Raw genomic sequence first — 25024 nt, forward strand, 5'->3', positions numbered from 1 at the left:
TTCACAGATTCATTTTTTTTTTTCTTTCCACAAGTAACCAGATGTCTTTGGCAACTGACCTCTGATCCCTGGAGTCTGAGCTAATCAGTTGAGTAGCTGAACTGAGTTCAAGCACATTGCAACACTAATGTAACTGCACTGCTGTTGGGACTCAGCCTAGTCTCCCTGCAGAGCACGTTGAGTTAGGAGCGTGCTCTTCATCCTATGCAAGCTTCATTACATCATGTATACTTGCTCAGGATTTAGCTGCCATCTCCATTTATTTTATTATCTTATTAATTATTCTATTTTATGGATTATTTTATGTCTAAATTATTTAATTACAATTATTATCTTATGATTTTTAAATTATATGAAGTAGAGCAACTCCTTAGAAGAGATCGAAAAAGCTTTATTTCAGATTGTGAGACTGAGATATTTGTTTGGAACGAAATCCTTGCACATGATAAGTCATGGAAAATATGGAGTAAGGTTCTTATACCTTATCTGTGAGCTTTAATGCATATGCTCTCCTTTTATATATATATATATATATATATATATATTTTTTTTTGTACAGGCTGCACAGGCATTCATAGAATCATAGAATCACAAAATCAGTAAGGTTGGAAGGGACCTCTGGAGATCATGTAGTCCAACCTCCCTGATCAGCAGGGTCACCTACAGCATGGTAGACAGGGTTGCGTCCAGCCGGGCCTTGAAGATCTCCAGAGAAGRAGACTCCACAAYCTCTCTGGGCAACCTGGTCCAGTGCTCCATCACTCTCACAGTCAAGAAATTCCCTCACACGGTCAGGTCGAACTTCCTGTGCTTCAATTTCTGCCCATTGCCTCTTCTCCTGTCACATGGGGCAACTGARAAGAGTTTGTCCCCGTCCCCTTGACACCCTCCCTTCAGATATTTATACACGTTGATAAGATCCCCCCTCAGCCTTCTCTTCCCCAGGCTGAAGAGGCCCAGCTCTCGCAGCCGTTCCTCATAGGGCAGGTGCTCCAGCCCTCTGATCATCTTTGTAGCCCTACGCTGGACCCTCTCCAGGAGCTCCATGTCTCTCTTGTCCTGGGCAGCCCAGAAGTGGACACAGTTCTCGAGATGAGGCCTCCCCAGGGCTGAGCAGAGGRGCAGGATCACCTTCCTTGACCTGCTGGCAACACTCTTCSYAATGCACCCCAGGAGACCATTGGCCTTCTTGGCCACAAGGGCACATTGCTGGCTCATGGTCARCTTGTCATCCAACAGCACTCCCARGTCTTTCTTGGCAGAGYTGCTCTCCAGAAGGTCAGCCCCCAGCYTGTACTGGTGCCTMGGGTTATTTTTCCCTAGGTGCAGGACTCTGCACTCCTTGTTGAACCTCAGGAGGTTCCTCTCTGYCCAAATCTCCAGCCTGTCCAGGTCTCTCTGAATGGCAGCACAGCCCTCAAGTCTGTCAGCCACTCCTCCCAGCTCGGTATCATCAACAAACTTGCTGAGGATGCAGTTCGTCCCCTCATCCAGGTCGTTGATGAAAATGTTGAACAGGATGTGACTGAGTACTGGAGTTTCCTGGGGGACGCCACTAGCCACAGGCCTCCAACTAGACTCCACAGCAYTGATGACGACCCTCTAAGCTCTGCCTTTCAGCCAGTTCTCAATCCACCTCACTGTCCACTCATCTAACCCACACTTCCTGAGCTTCTCTAGGAGGATGTTATGGGAGACAGTGCCAAAAACCTTGCTGAAGTCAAGGTATACAGCATTATGCATGGACATATGCAGAATTGGCCCTTTGTTGCAAAAGATATTCCTAAATGAAAGATTTTGTATTGGAGTCCCCTGGGCTTTGTCTTAAACTAGGTTTTAAGTTGACTGCTGGAAACTTTGCAACACTCAAGGACCTAAGTAGAGAGCTAGTCACCTAAATAGCTTTGAAGACCAGTAATTGATCATAATAAAAACCAAGCTGGGATAGGAAGCTAGTGACTTTAGCTTCTGTTGCTTTGCAGTCCTCTCTGTTTCTTCCTAATTTTAATATATGTTATCACTCACTGATAAAAAACAGTAACATCTGCAGTGTTGGATATGCTATTGCTTATCACATAATAACATCATTTCATAGGTAGAGATATGGTGAATGAGAACTGACTTCCTCAAGTTTTGTGAGTTCATCCACTCAGCTAAAAAGGATAGGCACAAAGCTGCAAAAGCACTGTATCAAGCAGACACTGCAGCACATAATAGCATGTGAATGGAGGATTTCTTTGAAGCAGTGACCGAAGGAGACACAGCAAATGGGGCAGCTAAACAACCTGCAGCTAGTGTCCAGATCCGCCTTTTCCTCCATCTCCTCTTATCACCCTGATCCATCCACTGTCTCTTCAACTTGCTTATTTTTGTGCAAATACAGCTTCCACTGGGCAAAACTTGATAGCAAGAACAACTGTAGTTTGTAACTGATGATCCAAAGTGAGAGCTGAAGACAAGTTGAGTTAATACACTTTCTGTGAGCTGGCTGCATCACCTCCAAAGTAAGTTAGTGTTGTTGCTGCACCACTATGGCCAGTGCCGTCATCTTCTCCTCTGTCTCAGCACTATCTGGCCTGAGCCCCCTGGCAAAAAAGACCTACCTGAGGGCAGAGATGCCACCCACTGCAGAAATGGTATAGAATAATCAATGGCTTTGTCTAGTATYTATTGAAGTCTGGAGATGAATCAGTTGGTGTTGGTGCAGGCCTCACACAGCATCACCAAGATCACATAAGCTGCCAGCAAAGAAAAASAGTTCAGGGCTCCTCGTACTCAGTCCACTGGATCTAGGATAGAATCAGACACACCAAAAATGTGCTTCCTTTGTAATTAATGAATTAGAAAGAAGGCTAGTTGAGCGAGAAGGTCTGAATCGTGAAGGCTGAGGGGCTGATTTCACTTATGATAGCTTCTCAACTGGGTATAAGCAATCTAGAAAATATGGAAGTCTGGTGTTTATTTACCAAAACACAGGTCAAACTGTGAATGCCAAAGTTCTTTATAAAGATCTATTATTGAAAAGAAAACACACAATATTATCACTTCATACGGTGATAATCACAAATGAAGTGGCTAAGTGTCACTGGACTGGCTCCTTCTTGGCTTATTCGCACACAGATGTGAAGCTAGAGACAGCCCCTCAGCAGGAGCTTTCATGTTTCCCCACCACTATATCCAGCTACTCTGAGGAGGAATTAAGCTAAAGTAAGAAAATAGGAGTGCAGTGGAGTCATGATCATTCCACTTCTGGAGTGTGAGATAAGCTTAAAAAAAATTTATTCTTCAAAGACAAGTGAGTAATCACCTTTCAAAAGTTTACATATGCTGATGAACTGATTTCAAGTTTTGTCACTAATCTACCCAAGCTCATCTAACGAATCTTGAAAATGTAAAGAACCAAGTAAGCAGGTAAAGGTCAGATGACAAAAACTCTGTAAAGTCAATATTAAATATACTATTGCCAAGACCACATTTAACAGTGTAGTATTCATAATGTTATGCTTTTAGCAGAGGTTAATCTGCAATTTTATTTTTTTAAATTACCTAGAGAGAGATTCTTTCTGGACTATTAACTTTTTTTTTAGTATTTAGATCACAACTCTTAAAGACTTAGCTATATTTTGACAGATACTGACAAAGAGTGCCATGGAATTGTGACTCAATTGTCACCTTCAGCATTTTCAAGCTGAAAAACTCAGGATGAGTGCTAGGTACTAATTAGAACTGTTATATTAGGAAAGCAAATACAATGGTGTCTAACATTAAACAAAGCACAGTTCTCATCACAAATGGTTTCTTTTGTGTGTGGGTTAGTCTAAAAAACCATTTTGCATGCTAATGAGGCACAAACAATAATTGCCAAAGTAACTAGTTTCATGCAATTACAAAAACCACATAAAAAGCCCTATTGTTTGTTGTCTTATGATTTTTTAATGCTAATTTTACACTTGATAATTTGGGGATTTCATTTGTACCACAGTGTACAATTAGGTTTTTGTACATCTGAAGGTGAAGGCTTCTAAAGGGGAGTAAAGGGTAGGAGGAAACAAGCCCTAGTGTACAGTAGTAAAAGAAACAGTCATCCTCAGTGAAGAGAGCGGACAGCCAGAAAAAGAGATGGAAAAAAAAGATGTGGTGAATTCCCATTGGGTGAAAAGAGAATATTTCCTCTCTGAGAAAGAAGAAAATCAAAACTGAGGAAAGGAAAGAAGACGGAGGCTCCAGAAGCTGAGAGGCGTACAGACAAACTAATGAATATCACTAAGCTGACACATCCTGTGGCTTGGAATGCATGACAAACTGGAGAGTTGCACAAAGATCTGAAAGAGTACAGAAAATTAGAGAGTAAAAAGTCAGATGGTTAAGTAGTTAAAAATAAAAAGTTTGAGGCCCTGCTCTCCCCTGGAAGGAGCTCTCATTACAGCCCATGCAAACCATTTATAATCCTGTGAAAGAAAGATTGGACCCCTTCTATTTTAGCGTAGACACTGACTGCTCTGGCTAAAATTTTGCCTGCATTTCTGTGATTTATTCTTTCATCTTACAGTCACTTGTCTGCAAATTAAGTGGAGAAAAACATACCATATGGCATTTTTCCCTCCTGATTTACCCCAGCCTTTAGTTTGTTATTTTATAATCAAATAAAATATCATATAGTTGAACTGGGATTTTGCACTAGCTTGGAGAAAATGTGCATTACATGGAATCTTTTTACCTCTCTGAGCCTAAAGGATAGCTACCATTGGAAGTAGAAATTCTATTTTAAGGTCAGGATTGAATACATTTTGCTCTAAAGTGCATCCTATACATTGTTATCAAGGGATACTAAATTTTATGTTCTTGTTTCTTTTAAGGAAATATGATTTTATGTAAGGCCTGTGCAGCTCTGAAATCCTAACTACAGCAACGTCTGATGTAGGGAGCACAAAATTCGAGTGATAGTCAGAATTCATTTTCCTTTTGTGACAATCTCTCCTTCCATTTACCATGATTTTAAGCATTTCTGCAGATCTCTCTCTCTCTCTCTCCCTTCTCTTTCCCTGTGTGTTATTTACCAGTGTTGGTACAGGAAATAAATTTGAAATCAATACATGTTGGTATTGTTAGATATTGTAATGAGAATTAAAAAAAAAAATCACATTTATCTCACCATAACTAGCTGAACCTAGCACTTTCATCCTTTCATCCTATATATTCTTTCTTTTTCCATTGCCAGCTTTCTGAATGTATTTTCCATAATAATATATTCTTCTACTATTGTTGATTTCTTCAGCATATTCCCCCCCACACACACTTTGCCCCATTCAGTTTTTGTTTATGGTTTTTACTCAGAAAAATCATGAAGTCTCCAGGAAAATGCTTTTTACATTTTTCTGCTAGTCTGTAGCTTTTCAGAAATATTGCCAATTCCTACGTGAATAATTGATTCGTGGCTGTCACAGCATGGAGGTGACATTGTACCTTCTTACTCCTCTTCCCCACCCCCCCTACTGCTCGTTTAACCTTTTCTTCTTTTCTTATTCTTTGTTGACAAAAGACCATTTAGATTTGGTCAGCATTAAGGTCTACCCATGCAAAGTGACTGGTAAACACAAACAGAAAATATCCCTATTAGGAAACTTTACCTCAGGTAGTGTTGATATTGTTGATTAATTTAGTATAAACAGTGTAATAATTGAGAAATATATAATCAACATTTTATTTAATTGGCACAGTACATTTGCTAAATAAAGACTATTTAATTCTCCAGACAATTAATTAAATCTGTTTATATGAAAATACATTGAGAGAAAATCAAGAAGTTTACGTAATAGCTACACATGAAAAAATACATTTTTATCTTGCTTGAAAAACACATTTAATATAATACTCAAAGTCTAATTGGTCCACTACATTGCAGCATTAAATGCTAATTATGATTTGCCTTTCCTCTGCTCTTTTATGATGACATTGAAATATGCTTTTTATTTTTCTCTCTCWCTCGTTTCCCCCCCCCCTTTTTTTTTTAAACTGGTGTGCTTTAGGCATGCATTGCATCTAGGTAATAGCATTATTTAGCCAAAATGTAGGGAAGTTGAGTCTAATATTTCATRTTTCTGTTGATGGCGTATGTAGATAAGAATTAGACTACTTAATAGCAGGTCTAGGAAAAATGCTGCTTGAAATGAGGATAATATTTTGGAAAATTCAAGGACATTGGGTATAATGTCTCACTAAATTGGACATTTATATGCAATCATGATCAATCTTAATAAATGTAGAAGATATAAGAAACCTTAGATTTTTGAAAAAGAAGCTCTAAGACAAATTAAAGCAGATTTAATGCATTCGTTCTATTAGGCTGTAGAATAGGTCCATATAAATAAAATGAGTTAATACTAAAGCAGCATCAGGAAATTATTCATGTGGATGATCAAGAAAAAGCAGATTTTAATAAGCATGCAGAGTGTGAAACAGATGGACAGTGAAAAATTATCTAGGCTATACCAAAGTGTTACATATATGTTAATACACATATTTGTGGGGTAGAGTGGTGAGGAGAGTAGATACCTGCTTTGCAACTGATTCAGCTTGTGACCTTTGACAAATCACTTTGTAGCTCCATGCCTTGATTTCCCCAGGTGTAAAATGGGTGGAAGAAAAGCTACAGATACATTTTCCGAATTACTGTATTTTGTATTCAAGTCTTATCCCTGCATTTGGAAGTGTCAGCAGGGATTCCGGTCTCAGACTGATACAGCATTCCACAGGGTGCATGCAGATCACATCTGGGCAAATGCTATTCTTAGATTACCTCATTTAGATTACCTGCTTTAGATTAGCTGGTTTAGAATAGCTATTTTCCACCAGCTTCTGTTGGTCCTGTGGAAGTGACAACAGGCAATGATCTATATCCTCTCAGCAGCTCTGGGGAGCGAATGTTATGGAAACACTAATCTCAAACAGTCTAAGCAAAAAGGCTACAACTATGCCAGATGCTAAACTGAACGGAGGTGAAGAGAGAGAGAGATATAAGGTCCTCTTCCAACTTCCATGTCTTGCAAAGCCACATATTGCCTGACCTTTGATGTTTTAAAGTGCTTTGAAATCTTTGAGAGGTGCTAGAACTGCAGCTTAGCCAAGGAACTTCCCATCCTTAAGGCCAACTTCCCATCCTGCATGGTGCAGGTATAATCCCTGAGTAAAATGAAATGGATTTGGAGGAAATCGCAAACTCCGTATCTGGAAACAGAACATGAGCTGGTGCTCCTGGACATCAGCTGACAGCACACAACCCACTACTCAGGGTCTCACCAGGGTCTAAACACCAAAATAACCCTCCTAAGACCTAGCTTTACTGTTTTTCATCTGACCAACATGAGCAAAAATAGTATGTGGGAGTGGGGGGTTGACATCCAGAGGACACAGATTAGAAGTCCAGGCTGGAGCTACAGCCACCCTTTCTCTACAGCTGCTAGYAATCATGCTAAGCATACTAAAATTCCAGCCTCATATCTAATCTATATGCTTTGTTTTCCTCACAGATATTTATCATTTCAGACCCAYTGATGATACTCTCACCCATTCTCACATGTCACTTTTGCTTTCACATCCACATTCTTCTTCCTTTGCCTTCCGTTTTACTGCAGTGGAATCAGGTTTCCTGGCRCAGAGGCTGTTGCTACTGAAGTGCATCAGGTTGCATTTATATTTCAATACCTTTCCATTTCCTCTCTGTTTTGTCCTTTTTTTTCCTCTTTCTTTCTTCTGCTCAAGTTAATCATCCTAGCCATGTAGGACAAGAAGCTTCTTGAAAMCATGAATGGTTTCAGAATAATTTGGCCAGAAGATGTTATAAAACTGGTGCACGTTTTTCTTTCTTCTTCAATAATTGAGTATATTGCTTCATTCTGTGTCCAGGCATCACCAGCCTAAGGGTCTGCCATCATAATTTTAACTTTTCAGCTGGCCTTCTAGCCAGTATCTCAATACATTGTATGTGCAGGATGACTCACACTACCATTTTATTTACGATTCAATCAAAGGCTGTAGGAAAGTGAGCAGTAACTTCTTTCCTATTGCATTAAAAAAAAAAACCCTTTTTTTTTTAGCCTTGTATTATAAACATTTGAAAGCCTTCCTTTTTATTTCTTTTTTTTTTTATCCTCTCAGAAAGAGCAGCAGGGGGTAGATAAGAGTATGTTGACTGCAAGTCTCTGATTCATCCACATTTAAAGTATGTTTTGCAAGGTCTATTAGCAGAAAATGTATTAGTGATCCTTAAACAAAATGTTTTACGTCAAGTCTTCTGTGATTTGTAGTGCTGGCAACAATGACCATTTCTTATAGAAGGGGAAATACACATCCACCTACACTCTTCACTCAGGCAAAAAGCAAGAAAAGTGAGTCATTATTTCAGCAGTATCACTGGCTCACAGTGATCCCAGAAACTTTCTATTTTACTGGGGCTTTAAAGGACAGATACAGCAGCTCTGAAAGCTCAGGTGACAAGCTATCAAACCACCACTCTATTTTATATCCAAAATGGGATGCAGACTTTTATTGTTATTCTTAATTAATATTTGCTTATGGGAGATTCCAGGAAGTGACCAATCATTCATGAAAAGCAAGTCCCATGTCTAAGAAGCTTACAATTTCAGAAGAGAGAAATATGCCAAGAAGAAGAGAAAAGAAACAATCTACAATTTATATGTAACTCACTAAGAGCAGTGCAGCAGAAGAGAAGTCTTTATAAGAGATGTAAATACAGAGAGAAGAATGCTTGTCCACTCTTGGAATTATTTTCAACTGTAGTCACAAATTTCGTATTCTGCAGCACCAAAAACAATGACAAGAAACCAGATTTAGCATCAAAATTACCTACCTGGTAYGAGAAATGCACGTCCCAACCTGCAGTGCATTAGCTGACTTCATACTGTAATTGTAATGAATCTCTTATTGGACCCTTGCTTCCCTGGACAATGCCATATTGTAAGGACTAAATACATCATCAGTGAGCCTCATTCTTGTGTATTACACTAATATATCATTGGAATGACAACTGCTTCTGATGATATATTAATGTAATACATCAGTAGTGTGGGGCTCCTATGGGGTATTACTCAGAAACAGGGGCCATCTAAAGGAAACAGACACGGAGTCAAACTCGGTTTAATTACTGAATGAAAAGGCTACAAGGACTAAGGTTACACGTAATGAYAACATTCTTACATCATCCATGAGAATAATTTGCAACCTCACTACATATTAACCTTGCAATTTTAGATAGTAATTGTAGGATTTGGATTTGTCTGCTGATGTCAGTAATTCACAAACCATAACCTCCCCAATATTTTATAGTGATCTATGAATAATGTAGCCATCTTATTTTTATTCTATCCATCTTACATTCCATGATAGTTAAACAACACATCAAATGTGCAGCTGTAAAACTGGATTTAGAAAAACAACATTCTATCTGAAACTCTGTGAACTCTTTGTTTGCAGTCACTGGGCACCATATAAACATTTGCACTTGCCTAGTGCATTCAGGAAAGAAAAGATAACTGGTATTTGCTTTTGCAGTCAGTTATGTAGCACATTTTTGTATATCATTTGTCTTAAAGCTATCATAAAGCATGTAAAATTCAGTTGTTTTTTTCCTTTGTGTTTTTGTGGGTTTTGTTGTTGTTCTTTTTGCAGGAGAAATATTTTTTTCAGAATTCCCCAGGGATTTAAATGGTGCATTCTGCTGTTCTTTAAGTTAAGTTATGAGTAGGATTCTGAAATGCTTTTAACAAAGGGACTTTCATAACACTATTGCGGTGTCCACTGACTTGAAATATGCCCAGAATCATCTTCACTTGGCCCTGCTTCTCTCTAATTTGAATGCTACAATATTATAGGTTGTGCAGAGAATCCACCTATACATTATGAATTAAACTGGCACCAGAGGTGATATCATTTAAACTAGGGCTTTTGGTGGTCTTTCATTTCATGTTTATTAAAATTATAACCAAATGCTGAAAAGATATCACAGAGCTGCATACAGCATCAAACTAAAAGATATAATGTATAGTCAATTTTATAAACATCTTACAGCTTCTAATACAGATGCTATACTTATTCTTGAATAGACTGTTTTGTTTAATAAGCATTTATCTATTGTTAATGTCTTTAGAGAATTCATCTTGGGGTTTATACTGAAGATAAATGCAGGCGTGTGAGGGTTTATGAAAAATGTCTCAGCAAGTGACAGGAAGCTTGATATGAGTTACCACAGTCCGCTTCACATGTGGGGCAATCCACTACTTGTCTTGCATTTATTATATTTTCTTGCGAGGCATTTTCTCTTTCTGTTCCTGAGACCCTTTGATACTATATACTTTTAAATACCAAACATTGACAGTAAATCTGAAAAGAATGCATGAGAAGAGACAAAACTACTGATGTAAAATGTAGCTACAATAAAATAGAGAAGAAACCACAAAGATTTTTTTTTAATGGTGTGTGTGCATGAGGGAAGGCAATCAGAATTTAAAAGGAATTAAGTGAATATCAACTGCATGTCCCAATGATATATGTCACTTTATCTTGCTAGGGTGATGTACATATTATTTATTAAAAAAAAAATCAAAGCTACAGTTAGAATTTCTCAAAACCACAAATGGAATCCTCACAAAACAAAGCATCATTGTCTTTTGAGGAAAGGATAATGTGTGCATATTTGTCTATATCTAATCTTATCTAATCCTTGTATACCTTACACCGGGGATGAGAATAAATAATGCATTTTGGGTGTGGGGAGAGGTTATGAAAGTACAGTAAATCAGTGGTAAAGCTCCATGTGACCTATCAGCCAAGTTCCAAAGATATGATTTTTTTTGTTATTTTCTAATTAGTAACAACTTCTCCTTTCCTCTGTCTCATATTTCCCATAGCCCAGGGTATGAACTGAAGGGAGATCTGTTACAAACTGCATTGCAGAATCTTCAGGATGTCAGTAGTAGCTGGAATTAAATTAGATTTCAACTCTCGCAAATTAATGAGTAACCTTGAGGTGTTTGAATGTATCTGGTATGTCAATAATGTAATGCGCAACAGAAAAAAGATGAACTTTGCTCATACACCATGTGGAGGCTTTCCCCTGTGAGTTTTATATGGTGAATTATTTACTAGTTATTGAATTAGTCAGACAAATTTTACTTTTTGACACTTTTAAGCTCTGATATTTAAAATCTGCTTATGTGCCTAATTGCACGGGCATCGTGTACAACGCTGTTCCTCGGTGAGCCRGTCCTGTTTGTTTAACGTAGGGGTTTAGAAGCAAAATAAAGCACCTTTCCCCCTCAGCATCAGCAGGACAGCCCAGTGAGAAAGCTCACTGTGTTGCAGCCACCTYGCGCAACGAAAGAGCGTCAGAGGGAGAGGGGAGATGGACTGGACTGCCTCAGTCTGGCTGTACTCGGGGGTGAATGGATTTGAAACRCGACCAAGTCTGAATGGAATAGCGGTCAGAAAGCCAGGAACAATTACTTCAGATTACAAAATGCTTGAACGATTTACTTCACAAGACAACTGCACAGTCTCCATGTGCTACAGGACTATCAATACTATATTTGGACAAAATTTGATGAGAAGAGTTGAAGCGGGGGGAGRAAGGAGAGGGAGGATTCACATTGTGTAAGATGAAAGCGGTAAAGTATTTAAATAGAAATGTATTCCAGTAACCAAAATCCCTGCCCAACATCATCTTTGTTTCAGAAAGTCTGATTAGTTAACATATTCCATCACCTTGGGAAGAAAGCTGAGGTAAGCGGCTTAATTTATAGATGGATGGAACAAACTTATTTAAAAATTCTCACTACGTTATCATGAATCATGTAGGCCTATTAAACTAATTGCTAAGTAAATTTAAGCAGTATTACAGAAGATTTCAGTGAATTTATCATCAATCTAAAGAGATCTTTGGTGGTCTCATGCTGCCCCCCACAGATATGTCTCTGAACATTCATTATGCCATAATTACAAAGTCTCTTTGAAGAGGCTAAAAATCCCAAGACTCCTCTCATCAATTATTTTCACCTGTTAATTCATTTTGTGTGAGGTAATAACCTCAGCATAATAACAAATGTGCAAGTACTCCGATTTTGCAATTAAAAGCAGCAGGGCTCCTATTTTGATCATACAGACTGTGACATCCATCATAGAAAACAATTTGGGCCTAGCGGGATGACAGATGCCACACTGATGGCTCTACTAACTAACTGCCTGTCCTGAAAAAAAAAATGGTCCCGTTTCAGCCTGCAGCTGCAAGCTATCTGATAGCTCCTGACCAGTCAGCAGGGGAAAGCCTGCAGTGACTAAATTACTGAGAGGTAATTTTACTTCACAAAATGAGGATTTTGGAGCCATATACGTATGCATTCCACTGGCTGGTGTAATTTGGAAACAAACAGTCCTTTTCATTTGAAAATGACTGGAATCACTGCCAGGGCTCAGAGAGTATTGTTTCTCAGCCCTTTACATGAGAAATACAGTGTAATACTCATTATTTTTCCCCTTTCACATCTTATTAGACACAGAAGGCAAGGTGGTTATCTCTGCTTTCTTTAGCTAAATCTGCACAAGTAGGATTTCTTCCAACCTCTGGACAGGTGCCTAAATAATAGAAGAGTGCTCATTTTAGCCTTTCAGTTCATATCAAGGCTGAGTGAACCCTGTCTGGGGAATGATCCCACTATCACCACCAAGCCTTAAAGTGATATGCCCTCGCCTGAAACACCGCTGAAAACAAGGAAGCCAAGCGCAAGTGCAGGCAGCTCATTAGCCTCGCGACTGATTCACCAAGGAAATAATTTGGTGTTGAATTAATGATAGAAAAGCTGTTGTCCGTATTGGGGGGGGGGGAGGAAGAGAGAGAGAAATGCACGTGCTCTAAAAAGAATCTCAGAAAATGTAGCCAATTTATTTTACTCACTAAACTGTATAATGTGATACTTCTGTATTGGACCAATTAGCTTAAAACATTTAGTGTTGAAATACTGCATACGCTCAGTAAACAAGACAACTGATTAAGACTATAACTTTCTAACAGGAAGCATGCAATGATGCTGTCAACTAATATGAAATATTTCACTATGGTCTGGGATTTTTGCATTTTTTTTTTCCTTTCTTTTTGTTTTCTAATTCAGTTAATCTAAAATCTGGTGACTGGGTGGAGGAAGCTGGACTGTTCGAGCTACTAAGAACGGCAGATGCAAATTATAAAGGAAAACCATACCATTGAAAAGAGGTAGGTATTGTAAGGATTATGTTTTCAGATTTCAGCACACTAATGCAGAGCAACAAAAGATCAGCAGCTGGCCAAAGGTTAAGTACAGCATGAACTTTCTCAGTGGCTGTGCACCTTAAGATGAAACGATAGCCCTGTTTATGACATCTGCAGACTACAGCACTTACCATTTCATACCTCCCTCCCACATCCTCTGCGGACAAAGAGCTGTGCTCGGCTTCTTGGGAAAAATCTACTGTTTCTTACTCCATCATATTACACTCATAAACCCTGTCAGCAATAAAGGCTGGATAGGTAGACAGAGGCAGGGATGTGCAGCTAGTATAATACATAATCATCCCAGAAAAGATACCAGCATTTCAGTCTTTCACTGGCTTTCTATTCAGGAATGTGCACCACGCTGAAGCCTTGTTAGGCTGAAGGTTAGGCTAATTCCTGGGGCAGGGGATGCTCCAGCTCAGGTAAAAAACAGGCCGGCTGAGATGTTTGCCCAGTGCTTTCAGATACGGAGAGCATCCTTTCCTAACCAGCCGCAGGATTCATAACATGTAAGATTTTTTATAGAACTATACCGTGAGAAAAACAAACAAAAGGGGTTAATCAAAACAAGAAAATTAGAATTACCCGTCTTAGATGTTCTTTAAGGCAAAGCCAATAGTTCTTGCCCTTTACGCACACGYTCCTACAGTAACTAATGTACAGTGGCCATCAACAAATTACGACTCATGACACTTTTGCTGCTGCAGTATTAAGCCCAAAGTCCTATGGAGAAAATATATGGTTTTTATTACCAAATTGTTCTTGTTTACAATTCTAATATCCTCTTCATTATCTACTTTTCCAGACATTTTAGGCAGTTCTGAAGACCTGGGGCAGCACTAGTCCTGTCATAAAGAGAAATTAATGTTGTTAAAGATGGCCTAGCTGCCCTCTGGGACAGCTGAAGATGTGAAAATATAAGGTTCTGTTTTAAAGATGAAAATGATTAAAGGCACAGGCACCTTGCTCTTAGTGCAGCCACTAAAACTTTTAATAAAATACTTCAGCAGAAAAAAGCTGTTTTACTTCTTCCACTGTAAGTCTTAAGAAAAAAAAAGGAGAGAGAGAGAAAGAGCGAGCAGGGAGGGGGGAGAACTTTGTTCTATAAGAAGAGGCTTGCTTTAAGGACTAATAAGCGTAAAAAGGACCTCATCATTATAAAGAACCTATTCGTCTCAGCAACAGCTCACTTAATAAAAACTGGATGATAGAAAAACCAGTAGAGCTGTCTCCAAATAGCCAGTAAGCTAATTAGGTGCGTTGTAGCAGGTAGCCCTTACAAAAACTGACAGGCTTAAGCCAGCATGCGCAAATACTTAAGAACATTGTCGCAGACGTGCCGCAGTTATTGTATGCTCTTCAAGGCTGTTGCTGCTGCCACAATTTTACAAGCTTACGCACCTCAAGCCCTTAAAGGAGCTCAGAGCGGGTTTGGCGGGGGGGAAGGGGGACGCGAGGAAAGAAACACAAACCTGCCGAAGATATTATGTGATCTTTTAGGGGCCCCAGACCAAAGAGACCTTTCCGAAGGAGTGGCTCCGCTGTCTGGAAGAAAATGGCAGGAAACACAAAAGAGGAGAGCGTAACCTTTGTCCTAGCAGGGACGGCAGAGCCTCTCTCAGAACTTCACCTTCATAATCTCGCCCACCTCAGTCATTTTTTGCTGGTTAAATGAAGGTTACAGGATTTGCTCTGAAGACAAAACTCCCCTTTCTCCTTAAAAAATATTGTCGGAGTTAAAAGGCAAGTTTACATTCTCATTTCCCCAAAGAGTCGCATTCCCTGCTCTCTCTTTTGTTTGGTTTTGTTTGTTTTCTGAACGTTAGGAAGAGGTCAGATCTTACAGTTGCATCTTCTCATGTGCTTTTGATTTTTCTAAAGGTAATCTGATGTAATTGATGGTATACAGAAGCCATCTGAGGACTTCCAGGTTCCTTAATGATAGTGGTAGAGCTGCAAAGGAAACTGCTGTTGGTCTGGACACTCAGGGAAGTCGAACTTCCCATTGCTGGGGCTGAGACCTTGATCCTAACTCCCTGTGAGTAAAAGCCCGTGGTAACAGAGAGRTCTGGAAGCAGCAACAGCTCTCTGAAATCGATGGCTTCTGGTGAAACCAGGAGGGAGCCTCAAGTATTAGATATAGGATACCAAGCTTGGTATTAAAGAAACAGGATTGTGCTAATAGCCCAATTCTGGCTCCATTCATGTAGAACAAGTGATGTAAAAATCCACCTTCTTCATGCTCCACAAAGCTAACTTTATCATGACACCAAATGTAAATTAATATCTGCTAGCATGTATATGAAAAAGGTATTTTTCAATTCACAGTACTGTCAGCAGATTCTTTAAAATTCCTCCCATTCCCAGGGGCGAATACACTGAAAAACACTGTATTCCTGCAGGAGAGATCTAGCACTGTAATCATTATTGGAGAAAAATACCACAGGCTTTGTAAATCTTCCAGAAGTACCTTTCCATTAGGAAAATCTTTGATGCCAAAATGATTTACAGACTCTAGAGCTTCAACTAAGTTATCCACTTCCAAAGACATAAACTGATACACAAAATAATAGTAACATTTTCTTGTCATGGTATAGACTATGAAAGCGTGAAGACTTAGTAAATAATATTAAACTGTAATTATCAGTGCTCTCTCAGGGGTTAGTAGATAGTATAATGATCTCAAGTAAAAGAGTATCTATATTAGGCTTAGCATACTCTATATTACACGTATGCTTGCTCACACAAGTCATTATTAAAAGGCTGGTAAATTAGAAGATGCCAGAATTAAGGTTGCTTGGTATATGTATGATGATGTAGGTTTTAAATGCATGATTTCTTTCCTTTTCTGGGAACTCTGACATATTTACCTATGCCCGTGCCTTGGTAATTTCACACTTTTCAAACTGTTCTGTAAAGCCAGACATACTAATTTCTTTATCGACTTTTTTAATATTTGAATGCTTCACAAACATTAGTTGCTCTTCACACAACCCATGTAGGTGAGGAAATTCCTTTATTCCCTTTTTACAGATGGAAAGTTAAGGATGAAAGAAATTAAGGTCAGAAATGTCTACTAATTTTGAGTGCCCAGGCAGAGAAAACTTGAAAAAGAGTTTTCAAAGAACTCAGGATTTTAGAGAACTTAGTCCTTTTTGTGCAGCTCCAGTAACTTCAGTTGCAAATGAGGTACAAGGTCTCAAGAATATGCAAGACAAACAATTATTGTTAATAGTTTGGCTTAAGCAGCATCCCTAGCAACACATAGGAATGCTGTGGCTGCGACAGATGCAAAATTCAGTTTCCTAGGTTAGCACTCAACTGTTTCAGCTATGAGTCTCTCCCTCATCTTCTTGCAGTCCCCCACCTCGTTCACTTCACASTCTCCAGCATGCCCAGCACATGAGCTTTCCGTGCAACCCTGATTGCTCTCAAGAGCATYTTACATGCTGTATACCAAAAGTCTGTTGGAGAAGTAAAGATGTGTGACATATAATTAAAGGCTGAATCATAGTATATACACACACACAAAGGGATCAACTGTGCTTTTAACAGTCTTTTATGTTCTCTTTCTCAGATATTTAAAAAAAGGRRAAAAAAAAARAACTGTTACTATGTAGTTCTGTCGAATGGAGGAATAATCTATCTCGCAATTAATGGTCACCGAGGTGACTGCCTCAGTCTCTACRTCAGTATCCAGTCTAAAGGTTTAAGGATGATGCTGTAGCCAGTTCACAAAACACATCAGCTGTTTAACTTGCATCGGTCAGTGAACAGATAAGGAGAGAAGTTGCTGAAATGGAGACAGTGGAGATTCTAGCCTGGGACAGTAAATCCTCCTTCAGTGACAAGAAGTCACAGATGCCATTTGGTGAGACTATACCTTGAATCCTTCCTCCACTGATTTCTGTGATTTTTCTCAATGAAAGCATCAGAATTTTGGAAAAGTTATAAGTGACACACCTCAGAAGCCAGCTTTATTGCCATTATAATGGATGATGTGGGAATCTGCTGTCACTTGATATTGAAAGGTACAAAAAGAAGTCCCTTGCGTACAGGAAGAAATACAATCAAAGGAATCAGCAACGAACAAATATAAGGACAGTGTAGTATTTCTCYGAACAGAAGTGGAAAAAGCTGACAAATAATAGACAGTGTTGATTATAATTCCAATTATGATAATGCCAAAAGTGTGGCACTAGCCTGTAACATTTCCTCATATTCAGTAAAAATGATATATTTTGATCTTTCTCATTTCTACATACTGTGACAGAGGCCAGAAGGGACTCAGTTCACCTTGAAAACATTAACATATCGTCACAAAAATCAGTGGGGCATGGAATAAAATTATAGTCCCACCCCCAAGTACATCTGTGACTTCTTGTCCCAGTCAGAGTCCCAAAGTGGGAATAATAGGAAGAGTTGCTTTAGTCACAGCTCTAATCACAGCTCTAGAAGGAAACCTCTGTGTACTATTGCCTACTTTCTCTTTCTCTCTCCGAGCCTGGGAACTCTACCAGTCAGGATCAGACAGCAATAGCACCATGACTCCTATTTCTTTTCAGTCATCTTGTACCCAAAGGATGTAACTAGAGAGACAACTCTGTGCTTTACAGGGTGCAAGAATCACAGACTTTAAGAACTTAAGACCTGATCCACAGTTAGTAGAATTTATTAGAAATCCATCAAATTATAATATTACTGTTAAAGAAAACACTAAAAATCTAGTATTTTCTTAGGTCAGGATCACAACTGATATTTCCTATATGGTTATGTCAACAGATGGCATGACGGTTAGCATATGCCACTAAAAATATATTTATCCATTAAATCAAAGTAGCCCAAGGATGAAGACTTCTTAAATTTCTTTTTCATTTTGTTTAAAAAATAGATGGATGAATATGTTTCAKACTGAAGGTATCCTTGATAGCTTTTGACTATAGAGCATTTGTGAAAAAATAATGGCTACGTGTGTCTTCTTTATTAATACTCTATAGTTAAGACTTCCAACTTTAAAACTACAACAACAACAAAACAGAGGAAGTCATCTGAGATACAGTCAATAAAAAGCTCTCAGGGACATAAAAGATAMAGGAAATATAAAAGCAAATCTGGATGGTAGACTATCTCAGAAATCAAACAAGCAAATGAGAAATCAATTAAATAAATATAATTCACAAAGCTCAACAGTCAGTATAAACATCAAGCAAGCAATGCCTCTTGTCACTCCATGAAAGGAGAACTTTCTGGCCTCAACAACCACAAGCTGAGATTTCTAGATCTCTTGTATTTCTTACAGAAATAGAACACTAAGAGATAACAGTGTGAACTTACTAAGCACCAATAAACTGCTTCAGGATGCTATGAAGCATAAAACTACTGAAGTCAATTTAAAAAGTTATTTAAAGTGATGGGGAAAAAAAGGTGCTTACTCTTCCAGCACGCTTTTACACTAAAATAACATATTCTAATAGTTCTTATATCAARCTGTATCAGTAAGCTGCCCCACAATAACACATTAAAAAAACACATTTTTGATTCTGTGTACACTTCAATAAATATACCAGGAGCAATCTGTCAGGTTAAATTAACAGTAAGCACTTCTGCAAATACTCCTTTTTGGAGCATGGTCTAAAAGCTTTCATTATACACAAACATACTCGTTGGATATTTTCTTGTTTGTTGGTTGGTTTTTAAGCAAAGCCCTTTCCATGTGTGAAATGTGTTCTTTTGATATGTAGATATTGCTCTGCTTCAAGAAACAGCCAGTGTCTCTGGTAAGTTGTACAATTTTCTCCCTCAGACTTGGGTCCTGTACAGTCCYTTTCTGCGAACAGAAAATGTGAAATTCTGCTCAAAGTGAGTCGTGCACAATGTTGTGCTACTCCAGAGGATATTGTAGTGGTCAACAAACCTCCYTATCTGTAAACTGTGAAAGTATAATCTGTCCTGCTTGTCTGGAGCATAAGACTTGTTAATTGAAACACGATTAAAGAAGACTTCACAGTCTGTTTAGCAGGGGGGAGGAGACATGGGGGAGAGAAGACAATAAGGAAGCAAACTGTTTCAAAACTTTTGGCCAGCACAGTTTGCATCACCTTGTATCTTTGTGAGGCTGAGCATGCCACTCCTCACTTCCCGTGCAAGGGGGAAACGCTTATCTTCAGTTTGTTCCCTTCCTTTCATGCAATATGAGCAGTGGGATCACGATTCCTGTCCCSTTTGGGCTGTCTTGCACATATATGTCCTGTTCCGTTGCCCTCYCACTGAAAAGGGCAGATTGCCAGGTAGCTGTCTAGTCTATAGAACTAAAGACCTGTAAATATAGAGGCAGATGCCTCGTTCCTCACTTTCATACATATAAGATAATCTAGCTACAGATTAAAAATTAAGACAGAAATGAAAAGAAAAAAAAAAAAAGGTTCTCTTCTTTTTCCTGAAATCTGAGTGGATTTTTTTTTATTGCTCTTCTGTTGTAATTGTGGCACAGATCAGTTTATAAATTCCAAACATCAGCTGACTCTCTCATCGTACTCAGACTCATTTTTTTGAGTAGCTGATGCTGCAACAAGTGTCTAATTGGCTACTTATGAAATGTAAACAGACCTAAACTAGTGCTGCAGAGGGCCTTATATGGCCTCCAGTTAGCACTTCGTAAAGATGCAAGTTAAGGACTTAAGACCTGGCTTCACTTACTTACTTCAGTAAGAAGTGATATGCTTAGCACCTATTTCATGTTCCTGCTTCCCAAAAGCATTTAGTTGTTTAACTCGCTGATTAGGAGTTAAGTTTCKAAATGCCTCTGAAATTTAGGGAGCAGCAGGCTGGAGAGGTGATGCCAGAATTTCTGCACTTCTTCTTGGTCTATCTGTTGTTGTTATTGACTTTTTTAAAAAAAAAAAAAAATCCTACTACTCTACCTAGCTRTTTCATTCCCCTTTTATTGCTCTGTTAGAATTCTTACATCTGGGCCCTGCATCCCAGGTGCACTAAACGATATTAAAAGCCTTCCTTCTGGTCTTTGTTTCAACACGTGCTCTTTCAGCTGTAAAAGACACTTCACAGTGGTAGCACTTCGAACCAGAAGGTCAAAGAGCTTCCTGAATTAGCAATGGTCACTGCTGGTCTAGTTACCAGCTTATTTGTTGTTTGGATTTACCTGAAGTTTGCTGTTTGTCTGGCTGGTTTAGGAATTATATTCAAAGGATTATTGGAAAAGGTTGATATCATTCAATCACTTGCTAAAAGACCAAAATCTGAAGGTAAGCTTGTTCTGTGGCTTTCTAACTTCCCTGACTTTAATTGTAAAGACAAACCCTTTGTAAAGGATTGCAGAGGGGTACTCAGACATTGAAAGTTTGGTTTCACTGTATCTGTGGACTTATGTCTGATTCAAGATGAGAAGGGAAAGGAGGATTACAAGCTTAAAKCAAAGATAAAAATAAGTTTGAAACAAGCTTACTGGAAGAAAGGGAAACAAGCTTGTCGCGACCTTGCCACGGGGAAGCGAACAGGTTTACCAGAGGTTCCCAAGAAGTCTAAGACAAAGGCCATCTTGAAATTGTGATCCATTTGCTGCTTTAACCTGCTTTAATTTTAAGTGAGTCAGCTGTGGTTAAAGCATTTGGAAAGTGTTAAGTTTGAGCTCTTCTTAAAAGTRCCATTGTGCTTTTTTGTAAAAACAAAAGCAAACTCCTGACTTGATTTCTATCTTTGCAAGATAGTGTGCTTAACCGCACGGCAGCTGCAACGGCACAGGTCCCTGATGTAACAAGAAAATGCATCAGTGTCCCATATTTCTGCAATACCAGAACTCCGTAAGAGCAGAGGAGGTGGGAGGGGAAAAAAACAACAAAATCCCTTCATTTAATCTACGTTGCTGGCAGACTTTTCTATTGACTTGGATTAATCAGCTACAGTTGTTGCATAGAAGCCGAAGGGGGGGGGGATATCTCTAACTAGATTTTCCTCTGTGTTTCTGATAACCATAGTAGGATGCCTTGCCAGCAGCAGAAACATAAAGTTCAGTTTCTTTCTACAGTGAGATAAGAGGATCTTAACCAGTGACTGTGAGCACTGCGTTTCCTATTTCACGCTCAATGCATAAAACTTTGGTTAACTCTGTTCATATGTCATGGACTCTTTAATGTGAAAGCTACCGCTTCTCCCCACTCTTGAAATCTATTTTTTTAGGATATTTCTTTCTTCTTTTTAATAGGAGACTAAAATGATCTTGCAGTAAGGTGAAACACTGTTGTTGTTGTTGTTGTTTCCCCATGCTAATATCCAGAGAGGCACTCATGACACCTGACAATTCTGGTGAGATTCTGGTCCTCTTATCTGCCAGCTTTCCAGGACTTGCTGTCCAGAGACTTCTGCAAAACACACTCTGTGGCTGAGGATTTAATACTGCTGCCAMGCATAACTTGGCATTCAGCAGCTCCCTTACTCTTCAGGGTTCTCCCTGCTTCTGGTACCAACTGTTTTATGTGATTGTAGCATTTTCACCTCTTTCTCCCTGGAGGTGATCTTTCTTGGATCCCAGCCTGATCCCCTACTGTTAGCTTCCTTGTTTTCTCACCTTGGGCAAAATTTGAATGCAGGTGAATATCTGAATATAGGTAGCAGGAGTCTTTTCACCTGTGACTGAATTTGAAACTGTCACTGGGACAAAGTATACCAGTTATGCTGGTAGGATTTAAGGTTCATCTTCCAATTATTGATCTGATCAAATGAAATTCTGGTTCCAATAAATCCGTGATAATACTCTCAGTGTTTTCTGGAGAGTCTGTATTTTGCTTATGGACATCACTGATGGTAAACCAGATGTAAATAATTGTCCCACCCATTCAGAAGATTTGTATCCTCCTTATTTTACTGCTTTAAAGCTATTCCCTCATTATCCTCATCTCAWGCCCACCTTTGTGTTTTTTTTCTACATCAGCCCAATGACTACAGYAGTCGTGTGAAAACCTGATCCTAAAAGGAAAACAGAAAGAGACTACCAAAGCTAATACCTTATTTAAAGACACCTCATCTATTTCTACCTATAACTATTATAGCCATATAGCCATATATTCTCAATAGCTATCTATCAGCTGTGAATACAAAATAAGTAGATACAAATGAGTCATATTTTGCATGGCTAAGCCACCTGGGTCCTCTGGTCAAGGTTGAACTGGGCTCAATGGTTACACTGTCTGCTATAATAAATTAGTAGAGCTTTTGTGCTGTGCCTCTAGCTGTAATAAGGATACATGCATTATGGGTGTCACCCTGCCTCTGAGGACAATTTTAATATAGCTTAGACAATAGCCTAGCTAAATAAACAATGAACCAGTCATGATATAGAAAAACAGTGCAAGCTCCAGGGTATGAAGCTTAGCAAAGGAAAAGAAAGCAAACAAAACATTAAAAAGATTAGCAAGCAACAGTAAGAGGGACACTTTTAATACTCTAGGTAACCTGGGGTAGTCATTTGATATCACCTCAGAGGATCTGATTCAGCAAGACATTTAAAGATAGGCTTAGCATTAAGTGCTTTCTTAACCTTCATTAACTTGTTTCGGTTAGTAGAAGAGTGCTAAAAATTAAACTCACTTTCAATTATTTTCTGTATCAAGGCCTGGAGTTTCAAAATATAACCTTCATAAGTAGACTGAAGAAATCAAACTAAAGCACCATCATAATCCACATTACCAATGTACTGATTCAAATAAAGCTGTGGTCAGTGGTATGATGAGGGTAAGGCTGGAGTGGATGAACATGGGAGTCATGTGAGTAACAACAGAGCATAAACAGCAGGTATTCCTGACCAGATTATTTAAACATCTCTAAATTTATACGGTCATAGTGTTGGGTCTTGTTTCTTATTTTCCCATGGCTAAGCCTCTCTCACACTTACCGGACTGCCCAGTGGCCTCCATCTTCTTCTGTGAGTTATGGTCTGTCTTATCTCTGAGGGCACTGGATGCTATATAGTTTTGGATATCACCTACTGGTAGCCTAACCGTAAAGACTTGTAAAAAACATTCTGCTCAACCACAGCATAGTGCCACAGTCCCTTCCCTCTTGCAAAATAGGCCTATCTTCTTCCTATCTGATAAAATGCACGGAATTTCATAGATAAGGCAGAGGATGCTTTGATAGATCTGGGCTATTGTGCATAAGGTTTTCTGACTCTCTTTTGTGAGAACTGTCTCATCAGCTTTCCATGAGGCTATTCTTCTTTCAGGATGGACTGAATCTATCTTGGTATCTTCAAGCAGTGTGTAATCTGTAACCTGTCACTTAATCCAGCATTAASTTGAAAATTGTTAATTTCCTCATGTACTTCTTTAAAATGTTCATCACTATAGGATCAGAGTTCTCCACAGATCTAAAATAATTAAACTTTACAAGCAGTTATAAGGAGTGGTATTATTTTTTATCCTTTTTACAGAAAAGAAACTAAATCACAGAGATTTTAGATCAAAGAGTTAAGTGTCCATTAATTCTGGGGCCCCAGAACAAGATGCTTAGATCCCAATTTTCCAGGGCACTTAGTGTTTTATAACACTTTATATGCTTTTATAGCATGTTATTTACAGAGTTGCAATCAGCCACAGTTATGTTTGTGAGACCTAACACTTCTGCAAATGTGAAAGCTCTCAAGTAGGTTACCAGGAAAATGAAGATCACATTCAGCAGTCAATTGAAAAAAGTTTAAGTGACTTGCCTACTCCTACATTGGCACGCTGATAGGAGCAAAAGTTAGAATCCAGTTTTCCAACAAAACATTTATATACCTTACCCACAGGACAATCTTTTTCTTTCCTGCAGTCCTGCCTTCATTTTTATATGCCATCCAGCTTCCTCAGCAAGTTTTGTGCCTCCCTTCTAGGTGAAAAARTAATAAAGTATGAGACTATGATATTCTGTAGCTGTTGAGACAGGCAGAATAGATAGCTGTAGACAGCTAAACCCAGGATCTAATGCCGAGGAATTTGTTGTGCTGGCAAACGTGGTGTTTGGTACTTGGGCCGTCAGGRTGCATGGAGTGATGTGAGGCAAATTCAGCGCTGCGCAGCCCCTGGCAGTCAGGGAGGTCTGGGTGCAACTGCACTGAAATGGGAAGCTCCAGAAGTGCCCTTGTGAGGATATCTAAAATGGAAAGTTTCTAAACCTCCAGGTCTATGTGGGGGCATAGTGGTCATGGTCCATCTCTACTTTGGGCTTGGGCCAGGGCCCAGGTATGGTGGGGCAGGTGTTCCCCTCAGCTCCCACTTGCCTGCCCTTGCAGAGCAGCCCCTTCCTGCTGCTCCCCATCAGGATGAACCTTTGGTCTCACAATCATTGCTCCTGCAGAAAAAGAAACCAAACCTGTGAGCCTGATGGGAGCCATGACACTCCAAAGTGTGTGTGTATATATATATATATATATATATATATATATATATATATTCAGACAGCTGGAAGACTAGATCTCCAAGACATGCTATGGTGTCACCAGTGGTGTTTACATTATCCAGAATGATTGTATTTGTGTTACCCCTCATACTTTTTCCTGATTTCCAGGTTACTGTATTCAGTAGCCATCAGATATTCTGTCCATGTGGAACCTTTGATGTGCAAAACAATATATTTTTTCTCAACTTCTTTCTTGGAAATGACTATACCTTTTGTACTTGAAATTTTCCCAAAATACACAACTGAAGGCAGCTATCTGGC

The 25024-nt window shown here is 39.0% G+C and overlaps 1 protein-coding gene across 1 annotated transcript in view; it reads right to left on the minus strand.

The window, feature by feature from the left end:
* Positions 1-24650, minus strand: part of LOC146590581 (uncharacterized) — a 25355-nt gene extending 705 nt beyond the window's left edge. Inside the window, exons 1-2 of the mRNA XM_085314295.1 lie at positions 24585-24650; positions 932-1542 (exon numbers count right to left, since the gene is read on the minus strand). Coding sequence (XP_085170421.1) covers positions 932-1542; positions 24585-24650 — 677 coding nt within the window. The remainder of the gene's footprint in view (positions 1-931; positions 1543-24584) is intronic.
* Between the last annotated feature and the right edge of the window lie 374 nt (positions 24651-25024).

Source organism: Rhea americana, unplaced genomic scaffold (genome assembly GCF_003343005.1).
Source record: "Rhea americana isolate MKP2758 unplaced genomic scaffold, rheAme1 scaffold_40, whole genome shotgun sequence".
Lineage (NCBI taxonomy): Eukaryota > Metazoa > Chordata > Aves > Rheiformes > Rheidae > Rhea > Rhea americana.